General features: G+C 37.4%; 1 protein-coding gene across 1 annotated transcript in view; it reads left to right on the top strand.

Annotated features, from left to right (window-relative positions):
* LOC106088468 (mucin-19-like) overlaps positions 1 to 14,862 on the top strand; it is a 471,415-nt gene extending 456,553 nt beyond the window's left edge. The window contains exon 5 of the mRNA XM_059367357.1: positions 14,859 to 14,862. Within this exon, the coding sequence (XP_059223340.1) occupies positions 14,859 to 14,862 (4 nt within the window). The remainder of the gene's footprint in view (positions 1 to 14,858) is intronic.
* The last annotated feature ends 430 nt before the right edge of the window (positions 14,863 to 15,292 follow it).

Genomic DNA, 15,292 nt, shown 5'->3' with positions numbered 1-15,292 from the left:
TATTCTATTCCATTTTATGGAACCGGCAATAAAAAAGTCAATTTTTCAAAAAAGTCGAATTTCCCAAATTTTGTTTTTGTTGTCCTAATTGCACATGACACACTATAGCCATATTTACGCAACATACCTTATCGTAAAGGAAATTTTCATACCTTTCCAACGATGTATAAAACATTTCTCAACTCGGATTCTATCTACTCTAAAATTCATTTACACTTCATTAAACTCTATATAAAAATGTCTATTTGTGAAATGGAACCTTATATGGGGCCTACACTAAAACATTGATAGATTTGCCCAGGGTTTACAATACAAATGTGTTAGAATAAAAAAAGGTCTCCTGCCAAAGTTTAAAAAAATTGGAATAAAAATATGTGTTTTAGAGCGAAAACACTTCGCATCGGCGTGCGTTTGTATAGTACCTACATCTATTTTTAATGTAAGCTGATGATTTTTGAATAAAAAGTAACCTAGAAATATACCTGCATATATATATATATTTGTGTTAAGATTTGATGCAGACAAATGTTACCTGTTTCGCTATGTCGAATTCCCAGGAAATCCACCGTATCAATGAATGTGAAAAAACCTACCCATAAAAAATTCATTGTCATTTTTTTTAACCAAATTCGAGTCCAGGTAAATAATTATAGAAGAGTAAGTAAAAAGAGGCACTTTGGACCCCTTTTTACGATTGCGTCTGATACCTGAAATGGGTCATTAATTGTGAATATATTGCATAAATATTTGAACAAAATCCAAATTTTCTTCATTATATTTTGTAGAGGCGTAAAGGACATTTATAAGTTATGGAAGTCATACTGAAGTATTCCACTCTTTCGAAAATTGTATGGGACATCAAAAATGATTCCAAATCATACACGGAGTCATTTAAGGAACTTGTTTACACTTTGGACCACATATATGGAATAAGGCTAAATAAAGACGCTTTAGACAAACTTGAAAAATTCTACAAATCATTTGAGAGAAGGTTGCCAGAATGTTCATTCGCAAAAATCAAGTTTTTCAAAATGTATGAGAAGTGGCTGAAATCGGATCTACTTATTGAAATTAAACCGCTGATTCCCGGCCGGCCTAGCAAAGCATACGACGAAGTTACGGAGAAACCCAAAAAGAAAAAACAAGAGGAACTATTGGCGGCACATCCGCCAAATTTAATAAAAGATACGTTCAAAACAGCATTGTTAAAAACACAACCAAAAAATGTTGGACGAATTGTCGATGTTTTACCATTAGCATCTCCGAAAAGGGTAAAGAGAATGGTAGAAAGTATTCCAACTCCAAAATCGACTACAGAATTCACGGAGGAAGATGCACTGGCCCTGATTTTGAACCTAGGCCTCTCAAGAAACAAATACTCAACAATGAGGAAGGCTCTTCGTGAAAAAGGATGGGGTTGTTTACCCTCAAAACATAAATTGTACAACACCAGGACGAAAATGGTGCCATCAAATATATACGTGGACGAATTAAAAGCAAGAGTGAAACTTGCTGATCTTGTTGAAAATACAGCTGTTAGAATTATTTCTAATTTTACTGAAGAACAGTTGAACACATGTAATAATTCCGAAGTGGTTTTGATCAGCAAATGGGGTTGTGATGGATCATCTGGATTTTCCGAATATAAGCAACAAACAGAAATAGATACCAACTTCGCATCAATTTTCATGGCATCATTAGTACCATTGAGAATGAGATTGTACAAGGACCAATCTTCATCATCGAAAGAAAATGCATTTCAAGATATATGGATAAATAGAACACCTGGGTCAAAATATTTATGTCGCCCAATTCGGTTTGAGTATACAAAGGAAGACCGGAACACAACACGATCTTTGGTGAACGAAATAAAGGAAGAAATTGCTGCATTACCCATGATTGTTATAAACCAATTGGGAAGAAATATAAAAGTTTCGTTTCAACTACAACTCACTATGATCAATGGAAAGGTGGCAAACGCATTAACTGGCGTTATGTCCAATTGGAGATGCAATATTTGTGGCAAGAAGAATGGGCAATTCGAGGACAAGTCTGATGAAAATTTAGTAAACGAAAATGCGCTCAATTTCGGTATTTCGCCCCTGCACTGTAGAATTCGATTCATGGAGTATTGTTTGCATTTATCGTATGACCTTAAATATCGGACTAGCCCTGGAAACCGCGATGTCTCTGCTAGAAACAACCAAGATCTTCACAAAATGAGGCAGGAAGAGAAGAATCGAATCCAGTTGGAGTTTAAACAAAAGGGACTTATAATAGATAAACCTCTTTACGGATACGGAAGCACAAATGATGGCAACTCGGCAAGGCGGTTTTTTGAGGACCCCGTATCGACATCTAAAATAACCGGTCTTGATGAACACTTGCTAAGACGATTCAAAGTGATTTTGGCTGTAATCAATAGCAAAAAGATGATAAATTCAACCAAATTTGAAGCTTATAGTAATGACACAAAAAACATTTTATCTGATTTATATTCGTGGAAAGCTTTAACACCGACAGTACATAAAGTCTTACATCATGGCAAGGAAATTGTGGAATACAACATACTTCCGTTAGGAGAACTTACAGAAGAAGCTCAGGAATCCCGTAATAGAGATGTTAAACAGTTCCGGCTTTTCAATACCCGAAAGAGCACCAAATTTAACCAAAATTATGATTTACTTCAATATTTATTGTTATCGTCTGATCCGGTACTATACAGCATCAGAACTAAATGGCTACCAAAAATATGTGACGATATAGATAAGGACGATCCCGATGCCATTCAAATTAAAGAGCTTTTAAATTTTGATACCTTAGATTATTTGGTAGAGAATAAAATCAAATAATACAAAACTAAAATGCTTTTTTATTTTGGGAGTAGCTAATATACATATAAACGCACGCCGATGCGAAGTGTTTTCGCTCTAAAACACATATTTTTATTCCAATTTTTTTAAACTTTGGCAGGAGACCTTTTTTTATTCTAACACATTTGTATTGTAAACCCTGGGCAAATCTATCAATGTTTTAGTGTAGGCCCCATATAAGGTTCCATTTCACAAATAGACATTTTTATATAGAGTTTAATGAAGTGTAAATGAATTTTAGAGTAGATAGAATCCGAGTTGAGAAATGTTTTATACATTGTTGGAAAGGTATGAAAATTTCCTTTACGATAAGGTATGTTGCGTAAATATGGCTATAGTGTGTCATGTGCAATTAGGACAACAAAAACAAAATTTGGGAAATTCGACTTTTTTGAAAAATTGACTTTTTTATTGCCGGTTCCATAAAATGGAATAGAATAGAGATATTTCCATGATTCTTTTTGTGTTTTGTAGAAGAAGTGTTACCAAATAAAAGTTTATTTAACATCTTTGCAATAAAATGTGACGTAATACTTGTTTTTTAGCAATGAATATAGCACTACTTGAAAATTGACTTTTTTCAGTATTTTGATCGCTACGATCTCATTTATGGCTAGGATATGGCGAGACATACCTTAAAATGTTGGGAACATTTTAAGCTTTCATTTAAGTTCAAAAAAAGCGAAAAAATCCCCGTGGAACTTTTTTTCCAGTGAGAAACTTTTGAAGTTTAGTAAAAAAATTGGCCATTTTGGTCTTAAGATAACGGTGTTGTTTGATATCGAAATTAGCCAAATTAGCACTTAAAACTTTTCTTAATACCTCGACTTTGTGAAAATGGAAAGAAATGATAATGCTTTGACGGCCAAAGTTTGCGAAAACTTAAAGGAAATGGGAGTATCTTTTTTGAAAAATTTTGCAATTTTTTGACAAAAAAAATATTTTTCATATTGAAAACGATGCCATTTTTAAACCGCCAAAGATATTCACGTGATTCCTTTTGTATTTTATGCACACATATGCTGGCATAATTTGTGTGAAGTATGAAGTTTATAGCTTTAAAATTGACGGAGTTATTTAAAAAACACTGAAAAAAACCAAGGCCAAATTTTCATATTTTAAAATTAAACAATTCATAACTCCTTAACAGTACACGATGGCATGGTACTTTATGCATAAGTTTTTTAGATCTTGTCAAGCTCTTTCTCTAGAGTCCTAAATCATGTAAATCGGTTGAGTAGATCAAAAGTTATGGCCCCCAGAAGCTTGGAGAAGTCAAAAGTGGTCAACTTTGACACCCTGTAGCTCACCCTGTATTAAAGATATGGACCAACAACAGCACTTTTCTGAAAGCCTATGTCCTCCTCTACAAATGTCTAGAACATTTTGTATGGCTAAAATCAACAGATAAAAAGTTGTAGACTTATTTCCAATTTTTTTGCCATTTGGCCCACTGTGCGTTGGCTGATTATTATTGAAAAATCCCCAAAATCCAATCTGTTCTAAAATTTTTATATCATAGCATGGGAGGTATACTAAACCTGTCATTCCGTTTGTAATACCTCGAAATATTGATCTGCGACCATATAAAGTTTCATATTCTTAATCTCCTCGGTATTCTGGGTCGGTATAGCCATGTCCGTCAGTCTGTCAGCGATCGAACAGTCTGTCCCTTGTCCGTCCTTTGTCTATCGTTTGTCCATCGCTCGCTCGTTATTTGTCTGTCCTTTGTACGTCCCTCGCTCGTCGTTTGTCCGTCCTTCGCACCTTTGTCTGTCCTTCATTCGTTTTTTGCCCATATGAGTACTTTATCCGTCCTTTGTCCGCTTAAAATTTTGCACATTTACTTCTTATTGATATAGGTTGTTGGGGTTTAGATTGGCCATATCGTCCGTACTTTGTCCCTCGTTTCTGTGGTTTTTCCGTCCTTTGTCCGTCCTTTGTCAATCCTTTGTCAATCCTTTGTTCGTCCTTTGTCCGTTATTTGTAAGTCCTTTGTCTGTACTTTATTCATCCTTTGTCCGCTTAATATTTTGAGAATATATATTTTATTGATGCCCGTCCTTCGTTCGCCCCTTTTTATATCCTTCGTTCGCACTTTTGTCTGTCCTTTGTCTATTTTTTGCTTGTACTTTGTTCGCTTAAAATTTTGCACATTTTGGTTGACGATTGGCCCATATAGTCCGTACTTTGTCCATCCTTTCTCACTGGTTTCTCCGTCGTCTTTCCGTCCTTTTTCCGTCTCTTGCCCGTCGTTTGTCCGTTGTTTGTCAATACTTTGTTCGTCTTTTGTTCGTCCTTTGTTCGTCCTTGGTTTGTCCTTGGTTTGTCCTTTATTCGTCCTTTGTCCGTCATTTGTAAGTCCTTTGTCTGTACTTTATCCTTCATTTGTCCGCTTAATATTTTGCAAATATATTTCTCATTGATGTCCGTCCTTCATTCGCACCTTTGTACATCCTTCGTTCCCACTTTTTCCGCCCTTCGTCTATTTTTTGCCTATACTTCGTCCGTTCTTTTTTCGCTTAAAATTTTCCACTTATATTTTTTACTTATGTAGGTCGTTGGGGCTTGCTAATGGACCCTATGTGGTCAGATTTGGATATAGTTCTCATATAAAGTGATCCTTCGACTTGATTTTTTGAGCATCTAGAAACCGCATTTGTTATCCAATTGGGCCAACAAATCGAAATTTATCCGCCTTTGATCATTTTAATCCCTTGTTCGATCTTTGTCCGTCTTTTGCCTATCCTTTCTTCGTCGTTTTTTCTCCTTTGTCGGGCCTTTGACTGCCTTTTATCCGTTCTTTGACTATCCCTTGCCCAATCTGTTGTCCGTCCTTTTTCCCCCCTTTGTGCGTCGTATGTCCGTCGTTTGTCCTTCCATTGCCCATACTTTATCCGTCATTTTTTCGTCCTTCGTCCTTGTCTGTCCTTTGTTCTTATTTTGTCAGTCCTTTCTCCGTAGTTTGTCTATCCTTCTTTCGTTCCTAGTTCCTCGTTCGTCGTTTGTTCATTCTTTTGTCCATCCTTCTCTCGCACCATTGTGTGTCCTTCGTCCGTTTTTTGCCCATACTTCGTCCGGTCTTTGTACACTTATTATTTTTCATATATAAGAAGTTGGTTGGGGGTTGTGTTTGACCCATATTGTCCATCGTTGTCCGTTTTTTGTCCATCCTTTCTCCGTCGTTGATCCCCTCCTTTGTTCGGCCTTTGTTCGTCCTGACTTTCCTTGGTCCGATCTCTTGTCCGTCTTTTGTTTGACCTTTGTGCGTCGTATGTCCCTCCTTTGTCTATGCTTTGTCCGTCCTTTGTCCTTCCTCGCTCGTCGTTTGTCCGTTCTTTTGTCCATCCTTCTCTCGCAGCTTTGTCTGTCCTTCGTCCGTTTTTGCCCATACTTCGTCCGTCCTTTGTACACTTACTATTTTGCACATATACTTGTCATTGATGTAGGTGGTTGGGGATTGCGGTGGTTGGCCCATGTCGTTCGTCGTTCCTTCTTTTGTCCGTTCCTTGCCCTCCTTTGTCCGTCCATCATTTATCCGTCCATCCTTTATCCGTCCATCCTTTATCCGTCCATCCTTTATCCGTCAATCCATTACCCGTCCATCCTTTATCCGTCCATCCTTTATCCGTCCATCCTTTATCCGTCCATCCTTTATCCGTCCATCCTTTATCCGTCCATCCTTTATCCGTCCATCCTTTATTCGTCCATCCTTTATTCGTCCATCCTTCATCCGTCCATCCTTTATCCGTCCATCCTTTATCCGTTAATCTTTTATCCGTCCATCCTTTATCCGTCCATCCTTTATCCGTCCATCCTTTATCCGTCCATCTTTTATCCGTCCATCCTATATCCGTCCATCCTTTATCCGTCCATCCTTTATCCGTCCATCCTTTATCCGTCCATCTTTTATCCGTCCATCCTTTATCCGTCCATCCTTTATCCGTCCATCCTTTATCCGTCCATCCTTTATCCGTCCATCTTTTATCCGTCCATCCTTTATCCGTCCATCCTGTATCCGTCCATCCTTTATCCGTCCATCCTTTATCCGTCCATCCTTTATCCGTCCATCCTTTATCCGTCCATCTTTTATCCGTCCATCCTTTATCCGTCCATCCTTTATCCGTCCATCTTTTATCCGTCCATCCTTTATCCGTCCATCCTTTATCCGTCCATCCTTTATCCGTCCATCCTTTATCCGTCCATCCTTTATCCGTCCATCCTTTATCCGTCCATCCTTTATTCGTCCATCCTTTATCCATCCATCCTTTATCCGTTAAACTTTTATCCGTCCATCCTTTATCCGTCCATCCTTTATCCGTCCATCCTTTATCCGCCCATCCTTTATCCGTCCATCTTTTATCCGTCCATCCTTTAGCCGTCCTATGTCCTTCCATTGCCCGTCCTTTATCCTTCATTTATCCAACCTTCGCTCATTCTTTGTCCATCCTTTGTTTTTATTTTATTAGTCCTTTCTCCATCGTTTGTCTCTCCTTTACCTGCCCTTCGCCTGTCCTTTGTCCGCCCTTTATCCATCTTTTGTCCGTGCTTTGTTCGTCCGAAATTTGGTAAATTTTTGTATTTGTTAAATATCTGGCTTCCACTCAGCTTTTAAATTTTAAATCTTTAAAGCTTTCACCATGAAGCCATAATCCTTTAAAGGATATTAATTTTAAAAGTCCTGAAATCAAATCGCAACCAACCAACCAACCAACTGCAACAACAATAATCGTTAATCATAAACAAATGACAATCTAACACCTGCTACCTGAATGTGAAGGGAAGCCAAAACGGCGAAAGACATTCACTACTTACTCACTAACACTCTCTATCGCACCCACTTCTTGTGTCTAGTTTGGCTTGAGCAAAGGTCTTCTGATTGACTGAGTTTGGGCTACCATTTGTTGTTCAAACAGCTCCGGTTAACATAAAAATTTGCATTTTCATTGTGCGATTATTTTGACTTGTTGATTACATTTTGAGAAACTACGCCGTGCTTGAGCAGTGAGCGAGAAAACCCAAAGAAATTAAATTTTTGTAAACAACAGCAACAAGGCATGACGGTGTTCTGGCCTTGCCATTTCCATTTCCATCGTCATTATCATTATCATCATCATCATCATCCCCATGATTGTCATGACCATCAACACTGCTCGAGCACCTTTAATTGCAAAATGTATAAGAGTTTCAGTCCGCCAGCCAGCCAGCGAGTGAGTGAGTGAGCCAGTGCTGGAGTCCGCGCTGTTTAGCCAAGTGTCTCAGTGGCAGTTGGCCCATTGTGTCTTTAGCTTTGCTCACGCCGTGTGTACCCAACTAATGGCAACAATAACACTAACAATAATAATAATCACAATAATCACCACAATGGAAGCTTTGCATTCAGCCATAAAATAAACGAAGCACAAACCTGTGGTCCTGCTTTTGTTACTCGGTCTCTTTACATGCTGCTTGCTTGCCTTTCTTCATTGTCTCCGGGTAGGGTTTTTTTTGTCACTGCGAAGACAATCGCGACTTGTTTCTTTTTTTTTTGTTAGTCGTCACCCCAGCCATTGTGGCAAATGAAAATGAAAAGGTGGCTGTCTAAGCCGTGTTAAGGCTCTGTGCCAGGATAATTCTTAAAGGGACACCAGCCTAATGACAGCAAGACAATGAGGTTAGTAGTGGTAGCAAGTAGAAATGACCTAGAGTTGGGCTGATTAAATTGCTGGGGGATTATTACCAAAGTAAATTTCTTAACAAAAAGACAAGTAAATAGGGGTTAAGCTGGGACAGCTAGAATTTAATAAACCTTGGACCTTATAGGGTAAACATTTATATGGGAAGTTCTCTGCAGCGAGGAACAATTCCAAGGCGAAAAATCTGCTTGGGGAAAATTTCTGCAATATGGTGAATGGATGGACAGACAGACAGAAGTACAAAACATGTAATAGAACAACCCTGCATCGGCATAGAAATGATCGATAATCATGAATATCTGCACTTTTATACCCAAAAGGAATATCAGGTTGACTACTCTCGCATTAAGGGGCTATTTTCGATTCAAGTTTAAGCTCAGCGAAAAGGGAACCTGTTATAGGCCATTGCGTACCCTTTCTCTCACCGCAGTTTTATTTAAACCGAATCTTATATATAAATTTGTGGTCAACAGATGTGGGGGGAACGCCCCGCCCTAGAATCATTCAAAGCGGCATGTTGGCCTACTGAGACAATGTGTTTATCAAATGAGTAGAAATCTGATAAAAAAGTTTACCTGCAAGCTACTAGTGAAAAAGTCTTACACCCAAAGCCCCCCAAACTAGCATTCGATACAACCAGAACAATGTGAACTAGAATACTTTTACGAGTAGAGTATAAAGGCCTACCAAGTCTTGAAGGCCCTTGAGGTGCTTTTTTTCCCACCTGGGCGGTGCTTTCTTACCCACCATAAGGCCTTGGAGATAAATCTCTCAAAATTTCGGAATTAGGCTTTCGTGGTTTTCAATCACAGATTTTTTTTTCTAAACAGCATAAAAGAGTTGTTAATTCCACTTTAGCCACTGACATACTTCCCCATTTTATGAAATTATTGGGGATTCATGTTGAAATCTTCAAAATCCGACATTTATTTTTGTTTTTTAGGCACAGTTTTTCCTAAATATTGTAAAGGAATTGTAAATCCCACCTTTCTGTCATATTTTCCAATTTGAGGAAATTTTGGGCATTTTTGAAAAAATTTTGGGGAATTCGTCTTTTTTTGATTTTTAGCCACAGTTTTTCTAAAATAGCATAAAGGTATTGTAAATCCCATTTTTCTGGCATTTTCCCCATTTGAGGGTATTTTGGGGATTTTGTCAAAATTTTGGGAATTCAACATTTTTTTTTGCGCAACACAGATTTCCTTAATTTCTGTCATATTTTCCAATTTGAGGAAATTTTGGGCATTTTTGACAAAAATTTTAGAATTCGTCTTTTTTGATTTTTAGGCTCAGTTTTTCTAAAATAGCATAAGGGAATTGTAAATCCCATCTTTCTGTCATTTTCCCCCATTTGAGGATATTTTGGGGATTCAACATTTCTTTTTTTCGCGCAACACAGATTTCCTTAATAGCATGCATAAAAGAATAATAAATCCCATTTTTTCTCATAAATATCCCCAATGGGGGGGGGGGGAAAATAGCAAAAGGAGTTATAAATCCCACTTTTTATGAAATATTTCCGCATTTTAGGCAATTTTTTGAGAATTCTTGTCAAAATTTTGGGAATTACACATTTGTTGTTTTTTAACCATAGTTTTCCTAAAATACCATAAAGGAATTTTAAATGCCACCTTTTTGTCATATCTCCCCATTTATGGGCATTAGGGGATTTTTGTAAAAATTTTGGGAATTCGAATTTTTTTTTGCGCAACACTAAATATTCTAAATCGCTTAAAAGTATAGTAAATACCACTTATTCTCACACATTTCCCAATGAGGAAAAATAACAAAAAGGAATTGTAAACTCCACTTTCAATAACATATTTCCCCATTTTAAGGAATTTTTTTTAAGAATTCTTGTCACTATTTTGGGAATTTCGCATTAGTTGTTTTTTAGCCACAGTTTTCCTAAATATCGTCAAGGAATTGTAAATCCCACCTTTCTGTCATATTTCCCATTTGAGGGAATTTTGTCAAAATTTTGGGAATTTAACATTCCTTTTTTGCGCAACACAGATTTTTCTAAATAGCATAAAAAAGTTATAAATCCCACTTTTTGTCACAAATTTTACCAATGGGGGAAAAAAACAAAAAGCAATTGTAAATCCCACTTTTACTGACATATGTCCTGATTTTAGGGAATTTTTTGGGAATTCTTGTTGAAATTTTGGGAATTTCACATTTGCTATAATTTGGTCACAGTTTTTCCTAAATATTGTAAGAGAGTTGTAAATCCTACCTTTCTGTCATATTTTTCAATTTAAGGTAATTTTGGGGATTTTTGTCAAAATCTTGGGAACTCCACATTTGTGTTTTTTTTTTTTTAGCCAGCATTGAGGAATTGTAAATTCTACCTTTCTATTGCATTTCGCCATTTGAGGGAATTTTGGGGATTTGTGTCAAAATTTTGGGAATTCAACATTTCTTTTTCTTAGCCACAGATTTTCCAAAAATCATAAAAGAATTGTAAATCCCACTTTTTCTGACAAATTCCCCTAAAGAAGGAATTTTGGTGATGATGGCTTTTAATCACAGTTTTTATACCCACCCCCATAGAGTAGAGGGGTATGTTCATTGCGTCTGCAACAAATCTAAATTCCGACCCTACAAAGTATATAAATTCGTGACCGTCGTAAAATGCCCAGACGATCTAACGATACACAGTGGGAGAAAATAAAAAAAAGAGCTGGTAAGAGCATGCTAAGTTCGGCCGAGCCTCTTATATACGCTCCACCATGGATCGCATTTGTCGAGTTCTTTAGGCGGTATCTCTTTTTAGGCAAACAAAGAACAATGGATAAGAATTGTTATACTATTGTAGCCATAACAAATTATAGTCCGATTCGGACCATAAATGAATTGAATGTTGAAGAACATAGTAGATGTCATTGGGTAATATTTCAGTCCATTCGGGAGATCGGTATATATGAGAGCTGTATCAGGCTATAGATCAGATTCAGACCATATGGGATACGTATGTTGTAAATCATGGGAGAAACCGCTGTACAGAATATCAGCCAAATCGGATTAGAATTGCATCCTCTAGAGTCTAAAGAAGTCAAGATCCCAGATCGGTTTATAAGAACTGCGACCTCTAGCGGCTCAAGATGACAAAAGCTCAGAAAGGTTTATATCGCAGCTATATCACGTTATGTACCGTTTTCAACCATACTTAGCACAGTTGTTGGATGTCGTAACAAAACACTTCATTCAAAATTTCAGCCTAATCCAAAGAGAATTGCGCCCTCTAGTGGCTCAATAGTTCAAGATCCGAGATCGGATTATATGGGAGCTATATCAGGTTATGAACCGATTTGAGCGATACTTGACACAGTTGTTGGAAGTCATAACAAAACACTTCATGTAAAATTTCAGCCAAATCGAAAGAGAATTGCGCCCTCTAGTGGCTCAATAGTTCAAGATCCGAGATCGGATTATATGGGAGCTTTATCAGGTTATGAACCGATTTGAACCATGCTTAGCAGAGTTGTTGGAAGTCATAAGAAAACACTTCATAAAAAATTTCAGCCAAATCGAAAGAGAATTGCGCCCTCTAGTGGCTCAAGAAGTCAAGATACAGGATGGGTTTATATGGCAGCTATACCAGGTTATGAAGCGATTTGAGCAATACTTAACACAGTTGTTGGAAGTCATAACAAGATACTTCATGCAAGATTTTAGCCAATTTGGATAATAATTGCGCCCTCTAGCGGCTAAATAATTCAAGATCCGAGATCAGATTATATGGGAGCTCTATCAGGTTATGAACCGATTTGAACCATATTAAACACAGTTGTTGGAAGTAATAACAAAACACTTCATGCTAAATTTCAGCCAAATCGGATTAGAAAATGCGCCCTCTAGCGGCAAAATTTAAGATCCGAGATGGGATTATATGGGAGTTATATCAGGTTATGAACCGATTTGAACCATATTAAACACAGTTGTTGGAAGTCATAACATAACACTTCATAAAAATTTTCAGTCAAATCGGAAAGGAATTGCGCCCTCTAGTGGCTCAACAAGTCAAGATCCAGGATGGGTTTATATGGCAGCTATATCAGGTTATGAACCGTTTTGAACCATACTGAGCACAATTGTTGGAAGTAATAACAAAACACTTCATGCTAAATTTCAGCCAAATTGGATAATAATTGCGCCCTCTAGCGGCACAATTTAAAATCCGAGATGGGAATAAATGGCACCTATATCAGGTTATGAACCGATTTGAAACTTACTTGGCACAGTTTTTGAAAGTCATAACAAGATACTTCATGCAAGATTTCAGCCAATTTGGATTATAATTGCGCCCTCTAGCGGCTCAATAATTCAAGATCCAAGATCTGTGTATTTTGCAGCTATATCAAAACATGAACCGATATAGCCCATTTACAATTCCAACCGACCTACACTGATAAGAAGTACGTGTGCAAAATTTCAATCGACTAGCTTTACTCCTTCGACCTGTACTTTGTACACAAATTAACATGGACAGACGGACAGACAGACAGACGGACAGACAGACGGATAGACAGACGGGCAGACAGACAGGCGGACAGACAGACGGACAGACAGACGGACAGACAGACGGACAGACAGACGGACAGACAGACGGACAGACAGACGGACAGACAGACGGACAGACAGACGGACAGACAGGCGGACAGACAGACGGACAGACAGACGGACAGACAGACAGACGGACAGACAGACGGACAGACAGACGGACGGACAGACAGAATCAGAAAGTGATTCTGAGTCGATCGGTATACTTATCAATGGGTCTATCTCTCTTCTTTTGGGTGTTACAAACAAATTCAATAAGTTATAATACCCTGTACCACAGTAGTGGTGTAGGGTATAAATATGTATCTTATAAACATAAGAGTTTGATATGAAGATTTGTTAGTAGTCATAGCAGGAGTACACTACATTTGATGTACCCCGCCTATGGTTTGGGTTATAAAAACTATTTCTCAAAAAATATGTGTAAGCTGTGAAATTTTGCTATTTTTGGAGACATATTTTATGGCATACCATAATGCATAACATCATTTCCTTATTTGATGCTCTTACAATACCAACTACATACGCCAACACTCCATTTCAAAATGTCCCCCCCTTTTCAACCGCAATGTTGAGCTCACTTTCCTTCAGTGTCACATCAAATGAGTATAACTGTCATGGGGTTGGTATCTAGATATACAACAATGGAATAAAATGGGTTTAAGAAGAAGGGTTGATATGGGGTTGTGTGGCATGATGGGTTTAAAATACATATCTGAACACACTTAAGTCTGAGTAACAGCAACAAGAACAACAACAACAACTGAGGGAAACTGTTTGTAAGCCCCAAAATAATAAATAAACAACAATAACATCAACCCATATTCAGTAACGAAACGAACTAATCAGAAGGATGGTTTGACAAGGAACAGTGAATAATGCATGGATGATTTGACACCCCTTGAGTCAGGGGCCAAGTGCTCTAAAAATACCCGTGCACACACACACGCACACACCCGCACATACTTTGAGGTATTGAAGGTAGCACACGAAATCAATCTTTGTTATCCACAACAAACATTTATATTTCCTATACTTTCTCTCTCTCTCTCTCTCTCCCCCTCTCTTTACTTTCCTAATATTTGCTCTGCCGCACTTTAATAACAGCAGCTTTCATTTGCTCAACCTCTAGTGCCACCTCATATACAAAGAACGTTGTATGTGTGCATGTGCGTTGAGCTCTGCTTGAATTGGATACAATGACGATAATTGTTCTCCTAGACAATTGGTTATAAATTGAAAATTGCTGGTTATGGCAAATTATTATCGAACTAAGGCATGTGTAAATATTTATGCATGACCATGTGTGTGTGTGTGTTGGCATGCGTTTGCATGTTGCTTGATATGGGTTATGAAGGGAGATTTTAGTATTTCATTGTTGTAAATGGCAAATGTCATCAACCTGGCAACACAGCAGGTTGACAAAAGATGAAACAATTCAGCGATAGCTGTCGCAATGTGAAATCACATGGAAAGATAATTATAAAGCAATTTAAGCGTCTTTGAAATAAAGAGCAAAAATTTTAATGTAAAACAAAGATTAAAATGAAAGAGGAAGCAAGATTTAAGTTAAACATATTCGGCCTTATTCACAAAACTTAATGAAGACTTAAATTAGGTTTATAAGACAATTATAAGGAAATCGGTGAAAGAAACCTATTTCTAATCTACATTAACGGTTGTGAATACAGGTTTATTAAGTTTTATATGATTTTTTTAATAAATTTTCTTTTTTCTTTTACAGGTAAGCCACATTCTTATTAGAAATTTTTGTAAGTATACCTTAAAAACATTTTTAGTTATTTTTATGGCCTACAGCATATACTAACTTCATCAATCCGTTTAAAAAATCTGGAAATGTTGGGGTAAGATTCCAAAATATGTATGAATTCTTGATTTGTTGACATTTAAAGTAGATCCCGCCAACTCTGCACTCTAACATTCGAAAGAGTAAAGCCAGCAGCTCGAAGCATTGCACAAAACTTCGTCATGTCAATCTACATGAAGATTAGGATTATAAATAGGCCAAATCAATACATTTTAGGTTCTTACCTGATACGTTGTTGTTGTTGTTGTTGTAATAGTTTGTTGTGTTCTATCTTTCGTCTGCTTGATTCTGTTGAATGTCAATACCCAGGTATTCTGCAACTAAGATGGGGTGCGTCCCCAGAGATCTTG

This window comes from Stomoxys calcitrans, chromosome 4 (genome assembly GCF_963082655.1).
Source record: "Stomoxys calcitrans chromosome 4, idStoCalc2.1, whole genome shotgun sequence".
In the NCBI taxonomy this organism is placed as follows: Eukaryota; Metazoa; Arthropoda; class Insecta; order Diptera; family Muscidae; genus Stomoxys; species Stomoxys calcitrans.
The sequence above is the reverse complement of the archived record's forward strand: the minus strand, read 5'-3'. Positions and strand labels throughout refer to the sequence as shown.